A 12,339-nucleotide genomic window follows, 5' to 3' on the forward strand; every position below is an offset into this window, starting at 1 on the left:
GTGAGATTCTTCTGGAATATAAGAATGGGTAAATAATTTGTGTCCAGTACAGCCATACAGGTTGTATAATGGAAAATAATATTACCTCTCGGCACTTGCTAAAATGCAAATCGACAGCAAATGCTTTAACTTTTCCTATAAAAGGCGAAACAGTGAGTTAATATAAATCAAAAACAAAATTGGTCCATGAACTGAACCCTGAGGGACACCCATTTGCATGTATACTGCACGTTTTCGAATACAAAACCCTTTTTCCATTAAAAAAATCGATGTGTTTTAACTTTTGAAATAAGTTTTTTATTAAATATTTTTTCTCCAATAGCCAATCGTATACCACGAAAGTCTTTTGAAATATAAAATGCATGTTCAAGCACATCAAAATTTTGTTGCACAAAGAACTATTAACGAGTGGCGTTGATCTTACGAATGACCGCAAAAATTTTGTTAGTGACACTCGCCGTTAGCGGATTTAGAAAAGAATAACAGCACGACACTGAAGAAAGCACACTAAGGGTAATGTGCACCAATTTGATTTGATTTAAAAACGCTTAAAATTCAAAAAATAATGAATAATAATAAAATCCACGCATTTAATGATTACTGAATGTACTAAACGCAACAGCCATACTGGGGAAACACAAGAACAAAAGCATCACTAAATAAAAAAATACACGAAATAATTAAACGATTGTAAAAATATTAAATTAAATAAATAAAGTCAAAATGGCGAATACAGCACAGCTTCTGCGAAGGCAAAGTTCCCGCGATATTGTGCTGAAAAGTCAAAAGAGCATTGACCAGCTGGAATTGCGGGTGAGTAGCTCCATTGTAGGAAGTAGCGCTAGATACGTGTATACTAAATGTAAGATAGGGCACACCCTCCTCTACAATGCTGACTTGATTACTTACAAATATTCTTGTGCGGCTTAATTTATTCAAATAATTTTTTAATACTCTTGAATATAAAGTATTTATAACACAATTTTGTTCACCACATTTTTTGGTCTCAATTTAATTTCGTTTGATTTTTTGTTGCTCTTTGTCCTGCTTAGGAAATGCGCGGGCGTCTTGTGCCCAAAGAACACCATGGCAGCGGCACACATCATCACCATCACCACCACCATCAGCCCATGTATGGTGCGACCAATCAAGCATTCCTAGGCGATACTTTTGATGAATCGAATGAATTGGAACCAGATGGCTTCGGCGCGGAGGCGAGTACTAGTAAATCGAAAGCAGAATTAGCAGCTGCCGTATCAGCCACAGTTGAAGCGCAGGAAGAAGACATTGTCGAAGGTGAAAAGGAGGGCGACGAACGTGAAAGTTGGGATAACAAAATCATGTTTTTGCTCGCAACCATAGGGTAAGTAAAGTGTGATGGCGTAGATGCTAAGAGTTAAGGTGTTACTAAGACATTTAATGCCACGTCACAGGTTGTACGTTTTGTATGCTACCTAATAATTTCTTTGGTGCCACATCGCATAAAAGCCTACGCTACACGATGGGCATTGTTCGATCGATTTTAATATTAGGTGCGCAATTAAGTTCTCGCTGTTTTTTGATGAAAATACAACATTATTCGGAAAAAATGGTTACAAGTGAATCATTGAAAGTATTGCCCATCGCCCTACCTTTTCCTATATTTCTGGAAATAGAACATTTAGCTATTTGAAACTTCGCCGTACTTCAAGCGCTTCAAGCAAAGCTGCCATTTGGTCTCATTCATATATTTCGGTATTATTCTACTTATTTTTGACAGTTATCGAAGTCAAGCAAGCAAAGTACGAAAGCACTGGGCCAGCACCTTTAGGTTAGGTTGGAATGGTTGCCCAAGGAATGAGCACTCTTGGACGAAGATAAACGGGTTCGTCCTTTGTGATGCCATTGTGAAGGAGGTGAGGGGAAAGAGAAAACCGTTGGGATGAAAGAAGAGGGCGGGGGGAGGTGGAGGTGGGGTGATTAGGAGGATGGCTTTAGAGTGTGTGGATTATGAACGATGACTGTGCTGCGTTTGTTTCAACCGCTTTGTGCTGTTGATCAAATTCATCAGATTTTTAATGTCAACACCAGCTATGATATATAAGCAGGTGTAGCAAAGAAGTAAGAGCCAAGATGCCTAGATCTTAACCCCGACAGAGTAGGGCAACTTCGGAGAACGTGCTGAGATAATTCCACCTCATGCTCCATACATCCGCCGCAAAAAGGACTCGAGGTAATTCCAAGCCTCACAACATGCACTCCTCGCGCATAGTGTCCTGTGAGAAAACCCATGAGATTCGAAGGCCAGCACCTTTAGTGTTAAAATAATTTGTAAGTCACATAAAAATAAATCAGTCGTTAGCCCGCCCTTTACAAAATTATATTCAAAACATTAAGGCCCACTACACAATTTGCAACTATTTTGCGACGTTTGCTAAGTTGCTTGCCAGCGGTAGTTATCTCGCAAAATACTAAAAAACATTTCATTCAAAAATCAGTTATAGCTAAAAATCGTGTAGATTTTGTTCTTGTGTGCACAGGACCTAATATGAAAATGATGCCTACAGAAAGTATTCTAAAATGAATCTGTTTTTTGCTGCAGCTATGCCGTTGGCTTAGGTAATGTCTGGCGTTTTCCCTATTTGGCGCAGAAGAATGGGGGTGGCGCCTTTCTTGTGCCCTACTTCATAATGTTGTGCATACAAGGGTTGCCTATATTCTATTTGGAATTGGCTGTAGGCCAACGACTGCGCAAAGGTGCGATTGGTGTGTGGAGCCAGGTAAATAAGAAATTCACTATTATAGCTTAGCCCCATTTAATTATTACGTTTTTTTCTGTTTTTATATTTCTCTTTCAGGTCTCTCCCTATTTGGGCGGCATTGGCATCTCATCCGCAGTTGTCAGCTATATTGTCGCTTTGTATTATAATACCATAATTGCCTGGTGCCTCATATACTTGTTGCATAGTTTTGAGTCACCTTTGCCGTGGGCCGATTGCCCCACACGCCTCTATGCCAATTACACTTATGACCATGAGCCGGAATGTGTGGTAAGAAATAAATGCAATCACTCGCATACACACGCACACAAGCTCATCACACCATTTGCAACACCAAGCAATGTCACACACCTACTACACATGCATACGTATGTATATGTATGCAAACATTCAACATCCTTCATTTGAGCATAAATAGAAACGATTTGAAGAAATGTGAGTATATTTATTAAAAATGTATTTTCGCATGCATTTGTATATGTATTATTTATTTTAAACTTAATGAGTTGATGATTCGTCGATTAACGAGAACTTTATTAAATTAAGAGATTAGGTACCAGGGTGAGAAAATAACCATCTGAAAATGTAAACAAAGAATCCTTTATGCGGCGAAAAAATTTTAGTTTTATTTTTAACACGATAAATTTCATGCGAAATTTTTCCAATTTTTTATGTCCTCCAAATAAAACGATTCCTTTGCTACATTAATAACTTCTTCACTCCAACCAAATTGCATTTATTCATATTTTGAAACAAAAAATAGTTGGATGGTCTAAGTCAAGGCAATTCTCTAGATGAGGTAACAATAAATTTCAAATAGTATAGAATATAGGAACTTTAGAAATATGCACAAAAGCGCCAAATTGAACTCTAAATTCCTAATAGAGTACACAACATTTCATACAGGGTTTGATTGAAAAGAAATGAGCCTTCCCGCGCGGAGCGTCTGCCAAGCGATCAACCGAATCGGTTGTTGGGGGAAAATGATCGTTGGACCTTCCGCTTCCACTAGAAACCGGTCCCAGTTCGCTGGCAACAGCGGTGCAGTCAACATCGATCCGCGCGTGAAAACTGTTTTAAAAGTGTGTTAGGATTTTGCAGTGCTGATCATCTTTTTCGACTCGCGAGGCATCGTCCACAAGGAATTTGTACCTCCAGGAAGCTCTGTAAACGCGGCATTTTACAAAGAAGTGCTCCTTCGGCTGAAAAACCCCGTCGCCCGGGTTCGGCTCGACCTCGTCAACAATTGGACCCTTCATCACGACAATGCGCCGGCGCACACCGCCTTCCTCTGCACCTCTGCATTGGCCAAGATGGGGGTTACGGTGCTTCCCCACCCTCCCTACAGCCCAGACCTGTCCCCTCCGGACTTCTTCTTGTTCCCGCGCCTGAAAAGAAAGCTGAAGGGGATGCGTTTCGACTCCATCTAGGCGATCCAAAAAACTGTGACAGCCGAATTGAACGCGATTCCGGCGGATGAGTTTAAAAAATGTTTCTTGCAGTGGAAGGACAGCTACCAGCGGTGTATTGACGCTCCAGGGTCCTATTTTGAAGAATATTAGTTGTATAAGCCAAAAGGTTTAATAAAACTGCTTAAAAAAATAAGGCTCATTACTTTACAATCAAACCCTGTATTGTCACCAGGATTCCACAAGACCGTAACTGACAAAAACTAAAAAATTCACTTTTTTCTTAAATATGATGCATTTCATCGAATTACAAGTCTCCACATCACACAGTGGGCGATATCATCGATTTACTTGGAATTAAATTATGAAATCTGCAAACAATAAGATTTGTATTTAAAAATTTGGGCTTAAGTCGCTTGGGCAGCGGCTAATCGAGAGATCAAATTTGAATGAAATTGGTTGAATATATCATTATAACTGTAGAGCCCATCTTCGCAGGGTTAAGGCTTTTCAGACCTCCTTTTCTTTATTTTTACGTATTGCTACCAGATAAAAAGCTAGAGAACAAAAGGCGCTTTCGATTCGTCACTTCACTGCTCGCTGTATTTGGGCAAATTTATCGAGGAAGATTCGCCACTAGCGGGTATAAAACGGGTATAACTCACTATCTTCAATACTGCACTTTTTTAAGTCAGACGTTTCAGTATATGCAGAAACTTCCATACATTTTTCTCTTAGCAAACTTTATGCATCGCTGTCGATTTCGTATATGTTTGTATAGATTTTATTACCTCTTGTTAGCGACGATATAAAAGGATGTTATGATGACTGCAAAGTTTTTTTTCAAGCCCTTCTTCGTTTTTTCACTTAAACTTTTTTTAGTGAGATGCTCACTGAAATTTCACCTTGTTGCGTGCTTCCAAGGCTTCCAGATAATAGCTGCCCCATAAATTAAAACTTTGTAAATTATCCTCGGCATGTAGAATCTCTGATACGATTCAATAAATTTCTCTGCAGTTTTTTAATGTGTACTTCTTAAACTTACTTTTGTTGTTGAATAACTTTTTAACTAAATAAAAAAAAATTTATTGACCCTTACGCACTCCATTGCTTGTTCGTTTGTAAACTGCAGCGGTATAGTTCACAAGTGTCAAATATAATTGAGTAACGACAACATTTGCAAAAATTATAAATCTTCAGATAGTGTGATCAATCTTGCGCCATCATCTTATTATAACGCTGACGTTAGTATTAAAGGTACTAATAAATTTATGTTGGCACAAGGTGCCAGGAAAAAGTTCTGTACCAATAAAATTGACATGAGCACTTTTTTATTTCAAACTCTTGCTATTGCGTAATTTTTTCATAAAAATCAGGGAGGTTCAGATTGATCAAGCAAACAGTAATATTAAAGTTGCGTCTCACTGAAAAAACCAAACAATTTAAATAAAATTTTGTTTAGGAGTGTCTTGGATTTGAGGCTACGTAGTCAAGAGTAAAGTGTTTCCACCCAAAATGTGGTTACTGTATCATCACAGGAATTCCAACAGGCATTGTAGTTTGAATCATCTTACTAGCTCTAGCCCTAGAGAGAGAGATCTTGCCCAGCACTGATGCCTAACACCTGGGTAAACATATTTTACCAAGGGAGGAAATAAAACTTACTAAAATAGCGCAAATACTAAAAGTTATAGAGGATGGGCGAAGAGAAAATCTATAAATTCCATGAAGGTGGTGCAATAGATCTTTCAGATTGCAGTGCTAAATTCCTTCATAATAATAATAATAATTATTATAATAATAACACTGCGTTACAAAAACGAACTTTTTTTCTGTCCTATGAACCAAATATACTTTTTCGGAAAGGGGAGAAAAAATAAAAATACACGTGTATCGGCGATTTTCGGCATAACTTGAAGGAAAATTTTTAATATAACAATTTTTAATTTTAATATAATAAAATTAATAAAAACATTCGGGGTTTTATATCTCTATTGTAATGCGGAGTGAAATACCTTTCTTTTGATACTCACATTGGCATATCTCATGCAATTTTTTTTTTTTAATTTCAAACAGGCGGCAACTTTGTGAAACATTGTCAGTGACAACACCTAGGTGAAAAGTCTAGAAATGTGATACACTATCTGTGTGCCCAATTTCATTCAAATCCGTTAAGCTAATCTTGAGATCGTGTGGCTATACAGATATGCATACAAGAAGTGCTCGTTTAAAGTTATAAAATACAAACAAACAAAAAAATTGTGACTTGTACATGAAAATCGCCTAAACACGTTATTTTTATTTTTTATCTCCTTTCCGAAAAAGTATATTTGGTTCATAGGACAGAATGTGTGTAACGCGGTGTAATGATAGAATCACGAGCAGGCCCGACGAGAAGGGGGGGGGGGGATCGGGTACTTTTTCCCCCGGGCCCGGAGTTTTCAGAGGGGCCCGAACTCGAGGGTAATTCCAAGAAATATCCTGCTTGAAAAAATATAGTTAGTAAATAATACTTCTACCAGAGTTCCGTCACAGAGACTTTTTTTGGTGTCACCATATCGAATGTTATGATCACGATTACGAAGAATAAATATAATATGGTGATACAAATGTGTATATTATTGAGCTCTTATTAAAATGGAACATCTGAGTTAGCAAGGAAACTCGACTTCGATGATATTATAAGAGCTTTTGCCTCAGCTAAAGCAAGAAAAGCAAAATTCTAAGCATCGTGGCAGTCATTTTCAAATATTTGTAAGGCTCACAAAATGAATAAATAATTTTAACTTTTTTCAGCTGCGTTTTTTAATTTCAGATCTGCTGAAGAGTTTTCTAAAATTCATTTTAATCAATATTTCATAATTAATTCTATCAAAAATTTTATCGATGAGTTTTTCAATGTTTAAATGTTATATCACTATAACATAATACGCATTTTGATAAATAAAAAAATTTGAAGGGGCCCGCATCTCAAGTTTCCCCCGGGGCCCGAATACTCTCTCCACGGCCCTGATCACGAGTGTATAGTATATTATTTCTTAAAAAAAGTTATCGATATCAGAACTGCAGAAATACACTCGGAGGTTTGCCATTGCCTGCCGAGGGGTGACCGCTATTAGAAAAATGTTTTTCTTAATTTTGGTGTTTCACCGAGACTCGAACTAACGTTCTCTCTGTGAATTCCGAATGGTAATCACGCACCAACCCATTCGGCTACGGCGGCCGGTGATATACTATGATACTAACCTTAAAAAGACAGCTGCTAAAATTTCCTGCTATTCTATTCAATACTTCGCGAAATATTGTGCTAAGAGTGACGCTACTTCTATTATTTTCAAAAGAATGGATCAAAAAGAATTTCGTGTTTTAATTTTACATTGTTTCTTGATGGGGAAAAATACCGGTCAACCGAAGCAATGGCTTAAAAAGTCTTATGGGGACTCCGCTCCATCAGAAACACCAATAAAACGATGGTTTGCTGACTTCAAACGTGGTCGTAGAGACACCGATGATGCACCGTCCACTGCGTCCAAATGAGGCGGTAACGCCAGAAAACCTAAAAAAAATCCACAAAATTGTTTTGAATGATCGAAAAGTGAAGTTTCGTGTGTTAGCTGACATCGTAATGATATAAAAAAAATGTGTTGGCATGAGCATTGAACTATGAGAAAGCTCTGTTCAAAGTCAAAGTCGGTTTGCTTACTGTTGACCAAAAACAAAAACGTGTTGATGATTCTGAGCTGTGTTCTGCCATGCTTAAACGTAATAAATGAAACATGGATCCATCACTTCACTCCGTCATCTGAGCGGACAGCAAATGGTGATCTACGTCCAAAGTATCCGTAAGCACAACAATCGGCTGGAAAGGTTATGGCCTCGGTGTTTTGAGATGCGCGGATGTAATATTCATCGACTATCTGGAGAAGGGAAATACCACCAACAGTGAATATTATATAGCGTTATTGGAGCGTTTGAAGGCCGACATTACAAAGAAACATCCACATATGTCAAAGTAAAAATTGTGTTTCATCAAGACAACGCACCGTGTCACAAGTCAATCAAACCAATGGCAAAACTACATGAATTGAACTTCGAATTGCTCCCACCTCTACGTATTTTTTTTTTCTAGGCCCGGGTCTTCTCAGCTCATGTGTTACCTATGTATTTATAACTAAGCAATCTTAAATATGTGCAGACTTATTTAATTCACTTACTTCACCTTTTCAAATTTACACTAATATACAGACACATATTTACTTACAAATGACAGCCATTGAAATTACACGCGCGTACAAACATGCATCATCTAATCACACCTACTGAAATATGTTTGTATGTATGCATCATTATTTCTTCGCACCTAGGCCTCCTCGCCCACGCAGTTCTACTGGTACCGCACCACACTTCAGTGCTCCGAAAGCGTCAATGAGCCGGAAACTTTTAATTATCACATGGCTATATCGTTGATAGTTTCATGGTTTCTTGTCTACATCTGTATGGTACAAGGGATTACGTCGTCGGGTAAAATCGTCTATATGACCGCCATATTTCCATATGTGGTGCTCATTATATTCTTCTTTCGTGGCATTACGCTGAAAGGTGAGTGTTTAAAAGCGCGAAGGAAATGAATGAAGTTAAAAAATAAAACCAAAAAAAAAAAACGAAATCTTTTAAAGTCAAGTTCAATTAGTGAAGCAGAAATAATTTCAGTCAAATAATACGCTTTATAAATGCACATAAAGGGTGGTCCAAATACGTGTCAATTTTTGAAAAATAATAAAATAAAATAAAATAAAATGTATAAAATAAAATAAATAAAAACATTATTATATTTATTAGAAAGAGTAAATATTTTTTCATTCAAGTGGTTAGCTTGTCTGGCTTCGTAGTAAAGCATGAAGTCAACCTTAATTTTAGATCCCTTGTTGATGGCTTCGCGCGAGGATAACGGAATAATCACGAATGGCTCGAACGATATTCGCCCTAATGGCCTGAACCGCTTTCCAATTATCCGCATAACATAAATTTTTCAAGGTGCCCCCAAAGAAAAGTCTTTGCCTTACAGTCCTATTTGGCAGCAAATTATTTCTTTTTGTTCCCGTAGATCCAAAATAAATTTCAAGGTCAACGTTTTTGTACGCCTGAAAAAGCTATTGAAACCTTTAATACTCGTAAGCAGCTCGTTTGAGAGGTATCCACTTCTGAGTGGCAAAAGTGCTTTGAAAATTGGTGTAAGCGAATGCAGTATATTGACTTCATTGAGAATATTTTGAAAAACAATAAAGAAATTTTCATTATTATTTGACTGAGTTTTCATTATTGGGCACACAATGTGTTCCCTCAAAAGAGAGAGTCCAATGCGATCAATTTGTAGCTCCGGGGCGGCCAATAAACACCGGCATGATTAGCGTGCTAGAGATCGACTGTTTCACGGGATGCGTGGTATGGCGCCCCCCGCTGCTAAAAATAAATATCCTTCAAGTCCATGTCGCTTATTATAGTTCATACAATTTCGGCAAACGCGGGTCCTTAGGGCTCACTGTCAGCCAAAATGTGGTTTCCATGGCATTGGTGCCATCACTCATCAAATGTAATCATCATAAAGAACTCTGCATACATTTTTGAGAAATGCTTTTGGGGAGCCAGTATTGGTCAGATATAAAACTAGGTAGTATCGCCAACTCTACTTTTTATGAATATTTTTATTTTCCGGTAATTATGTGCTCCAAAGTTGGCTTGTAAGATGAAAATCGACCAAGCGAAGTAGACGGGTTTTGTTCTTACCCACTCTACGAAGCAAGCGTCTGTGAGTTAAGTCCATTAGTAAGCCAGCCTCAAGAAATTTTCATGTAAATTCGCGTGCATTAATATTGGACCACCCTGTTTGCTACAAATATTTCAACTCAAATAATTTGTATTGTCACTTAGATCCGGTTGCACATTGCGGCGAGAAACAAATGCATCGATAAACATGCAAAAAGGTGGCAGAAATATTCGCATTTTTACAAGGCTGAACCCAAGTTGTTATATTTTTTCACTCCCTTTTTTACGAGCTCGAAGACCCATGATCAACTTCAGATTAAAAATCTAACATTCTAAGCCAACACCTACTAAACTTATAATACAAAATAATAAAAAATGCACATCACTATCTGCCAAGAACTTGATTTTAAACTGTTAAATGCTCTGTTAGACGACATTTCGCTTCTCGAACTTTTCCCATAATCGCTCTTGTCTCTTCCAGGTGCTTCAGAAGGCGTCGCTCATCTCTTCACGCCACGTTGGGAAACACTACTGGACCCCGTCGTTTGGTTAGAAGCTGGCACACAGATTTTCTTTTCTTTAGGTCTCGCTTTTGGAGGTTTGATCGCCTTTAGTTCTTACAATCCTGCTAACAACAACTGTTACCGCGATGCCATTTTGGTTTCTCTCACAAATTGTGGCACTTCCATGTTTGCCGGTGTTGTGGTCTTTTCAGTGATCGGCTTCAAGGCCACATCCACATTCGATCGCTGTAACGAGGAACGACAGAGTCTGATTACGCAGAATAAAACGACGAATCTACCAGTTTGTGATCTCGAAAAAGAACTGGCAAATGTGAGTGTTTAAACTACAAAAAAAAGGACAAGAAAAAAATTTTAAAATAATTTAATTTCATTAAAAAATTCTCCACAATTCTTCATGGCAGAGCGCTTCTGGTACCGGTTTGGCATTCATTATATTCACTGAAGCGATCAATCAATTTCCTGGTGCTCAAATCTGGGCGGTGCTCTTCTTTCTGATGCTTTTTACACTCGGCATTGACTCACAATTCGGCACACTGGAAGGTGTCGTAACCTCGCTGGTGGATATGAAATTATTTCCAAATCTACCTAAAGAATGGCTTGTGGGGGTGAGTAATGAATTTTTATCTTCTTTGCGAGCAAGAATTTTTGCATACAAAGCCTCTTCATATCGTCTATTATTGCAGGGTCTCTGTTTTTCCTGTTGTTTGATCTCTATGTGCTTTGCTAACGGCGCTGGTAGCTACATATTTCAACTAATGGATAGTTTTGCGGGTAATTTTCCGCTTCTAATCATTGCACTCTTCGAATGCCTTTCGATCAGTTATGTGTACGGTGTCAGAAGGTGGGTGTGTATTGATCGTCAAAGTTATAATTTTACTTTATTTCCTTACCTTTGCCCACATAGGTTTTCCGACGACATCGAGATGATGACTGGTTCACGCCCTGGCTTATATTGGATGATATGCTGGAAATATCTTTCACCCTGCGCTATGATAACCATTCTGTTAGCCTCTTTCTATCAGCTGCTCACCGAGGGCAGCAGCTATCCCGCTTGGATAGCTGCCAAAGGGCTGACTGAACAACTGGAGTGGCCGCATTGGTGTATTGTCATTGCATTTTTCCTGATACTCTCATCAATACTGTGGATACCGATCGTGGCGATATTGAGGTATGCCGTATATTCGGTTCTTAGGTTGAAGAGGAAAAAAGGTTTTTTTGTTTTCACACAGGCTCTGTGGCATAAAGGTGGTAGAGGACTCGGATCCTGCCTGGTTCCCAGAAGCAGAGCTGAAAGAAGTGCACGGCATTGTGCCACATGAACCCACAGAAATCGAACGCACAATATTTTGTTTTAATATGGACGGCACAGAGGGGATGTGTTGTCCGAAATATGGACTACCTGAGAAATCGCTCGAAGAAGAGGAGTAAATAGAGCAAACGCAAACTATTCAAGGAAAGAGCTGAATTTAAAAAATACTACATAATGATGGAAAAATCAATAAAATGTTGGAAAAGCGGACGCATTCATATAAAGAGGCATAAAGGCATTCATAAGAGGCATTGACGCGTTGCCAGAAACCGTCGTGGAATATAAAGCAAAGAGAAAAAACCATAAGCAGGCCGCGAAATGGGAAATAAAACAAATAGTAAAATAGTAAAATTAATATAAATAAAAAAATAGTTAAACTTTAGCGAAAACTGTAAAGGAGTGGAAGTAAGAAACTTTTTAAATTAACAACTACATTTTTTGGTGTTTTGGTGGACAAACTGGCATGGAGACTCAACTATACAATAATAAGTTAAGTACTAAATATATTATACAATAAATATATTTATATATATATACATAAATATATTGTGTAAGCCAATACTGTAGCATTACTT

At 38.0% G+C, this 12,339-nt stretch overlaps 1 protein-coding gene across 1 annotated transcript; it reads left to right on the forward strand.

Moving 5' to 3' along the window:
• Nucleotides 1-723: 723 nt before the first annotated feature.
• On the forward strand, nt 724-11,967 carry LOC129238771 (sodium-dependent neutral amino acid transporter B(0)AT3). The gene is made up of 10 exons (XM_054873949.1): nt 724-813; nt 1,053-1,363; nt 2,582-2,759; nt 2,838-3,029; nt 8,533-8,767; nt 10,413-10,765; nt 10,857-11,060; nt 11,139-11,296; nt 11,360-11,623; nt 11,685-11,967. The coding sequence occupies exons 1-10, from the start codon at nt 724-726 to the stop codon at nt 11,881-11,883; spliced, it is 2,184 nt and encodes a 727-aa protein (XP_054729924.1). The 3' UTR covers nt 11,884-11,967.
• The last annotated feature ends 372 nt before the right edge of the window (nt 11,968-12,339 follow it).

This window comes from Anastrepha obliqua, chromosome 2 (assembly GCF_027943255.1).
Source record: "Anastrepha obliqua isolate idAnaObli1 chromosome 2, idAnaObli1_1.0, whole genome shotgun sequence".
Lineage (NCBI taxonomy): Eukaryota > Metazoa > Arthropoda > Insecta > Diptera > Tephritidae > Anastrepha > Anastrepha obliqua.

Excerpts from the sequence above, each read along its gene's own strand:
- LOC129238771 (XM_054873949.1), top strand. The coding sequence starts at position 724 with ATGGCGAATACAGCACAGCTTCTGCGAAGGCAAAGTTCCCGCGATATT. Across the intron at positions 2,760-2,837 it reads CGATTGGTGTGTGGAGCCAG|GTCTCTCCCTATTTGGGCGG; the intron begins GTAAATAAGAAA and ends TTTCTCTTTCAG. Across the intron at positions 8,768-10,412 it reads TCGTGGCATTACGCTGAAAG|GTGCTTCAGAAGGCGTCGCT; the intron begins GTGAGTGTTTAA and ends TGTCTCTTCCAG.